General features: G+C 35.7%; 1 protein-coding gene across 2 annotated transcripts in view; it reads left to right on the forward strand.

The window, feature by feature from the left end:
- LOC109850310 overlaps positions 1–469 on the forward strand; it is a 25,984-nt gene extending 25,515 nt beyond the window's left edge. For both annotated transcript variants that reach the window (XM_020420292.1, XM_020420293.1), the window contains one exon: positions 252–469. In XM_020420292.1, coding sequence (XP_020275881.1) covers positions 252–440 — 189 coding nt within the window. In that variant the 3' untranslated portion in view covers positions 441–469. The remainder of the gene's footprint in view (positions 1–251) is intronic.

Raw genomic sequence — 1,181 nt, forward strand, 5'->3', positions numbered from 1 at the left:
TTCATTTAGTAAAATGAGCTACTAAGAGATAGCTATGTGGTGAGGCCCACTTTATCACATCAAATGGTGTGGGTTTCACCAATCTATCTCTTATAGCTCATTTTGCTAAATGAGCCACCACCTCATACCCATCAAACCCTACATATATACACACACACACTAAAGAAATTCAAACCCTAATGTGTTTGTGGAGTTGCAGTTCCAATTATGCGCAGTTGAAGTGATTAATTTGAAGTATTGGAAAAACACAGGTTATTCAAAAGCTAGAAGGCATAAAGGAGCCGGCAAAAACAATCTTTTTGGCTTGTGAAGAGGACATGGAAGATGCTATGGTAGCTGCAAAGAAAGGCGTATGGACATTTAGCAGTGACTGGTTTATGAACTGCGTTATGAAGCAGGAACTTGATATGGATGCTCCCCAGTTTGCAGAGTCCCTTTAGCTGCAGATTTATGTACAGCGCTATGTTTCATAACGTTTATTGGTGGTTCATGCTCATAATTTTGGATAAATAAGTGTAACTTATCATATTTACTTGTATGTAGTAGAATCGAACATTATGCTACTTTTTAAATAAGATCATTTGGTCTCCTGAGATTTTCACGTCTTTGCTTCACTTTCACACTGTTATTTGTCAGGGCTTTACCAACTCCATGAAAGTAGAGCAATTGTGCTTTTTGGCTCGCGGTTCAACCGCGACCAGACACTGTAACCCCCTCTGCGAGTTGCTAGCTCGCGGTTGGTCCGCGAGCCAAAATTTATTTTCGAAAGTAGAGAGCTTATAGGTCAATGACTTTCACAAATGAGTTTTATATTGAATTTTGAAAGCTGGTTCATTTGGAAATCATGAAATTAGTTGAGCCATAACCATAGTTATAGCTTTCATTTCTACATTGAAGATGGAAAGACGACCTTCAGAAAAAAAGGAGAAATTTACGTTTCATCTAGTACATAAAGTTTCTGGCATTGATAAATGTTCATACATTCTTGCATTTGTTCATCATGATCAACAAATGACTTTGACGTTGATAGTTCTAAATGATTTTAACATGTTTAGCTTCTGTACAAAAATAATTCTGACATTCCACTGTTATATATAATTTTATAGTTGATTCTATTACATTTTTTTTTTCTTTTATAATGCAGTTTTTTAATGGCGCTAGTATATTCCATTATTATAGAA

This window comes from Asparagus officinalis, chromosome 7 (assembly GCF_001876935.1).
Source record: "Asparagus officinalis chromosome 7, Aspof.V1, whole genome shotgun sequence".
Lineage (NCBI taxonomy): Eukaryota > Viridiplantae > Streptophyta > Magnoliopsida > Asparagales > Asparagaceae > Asparagus > Asparagus officinalis.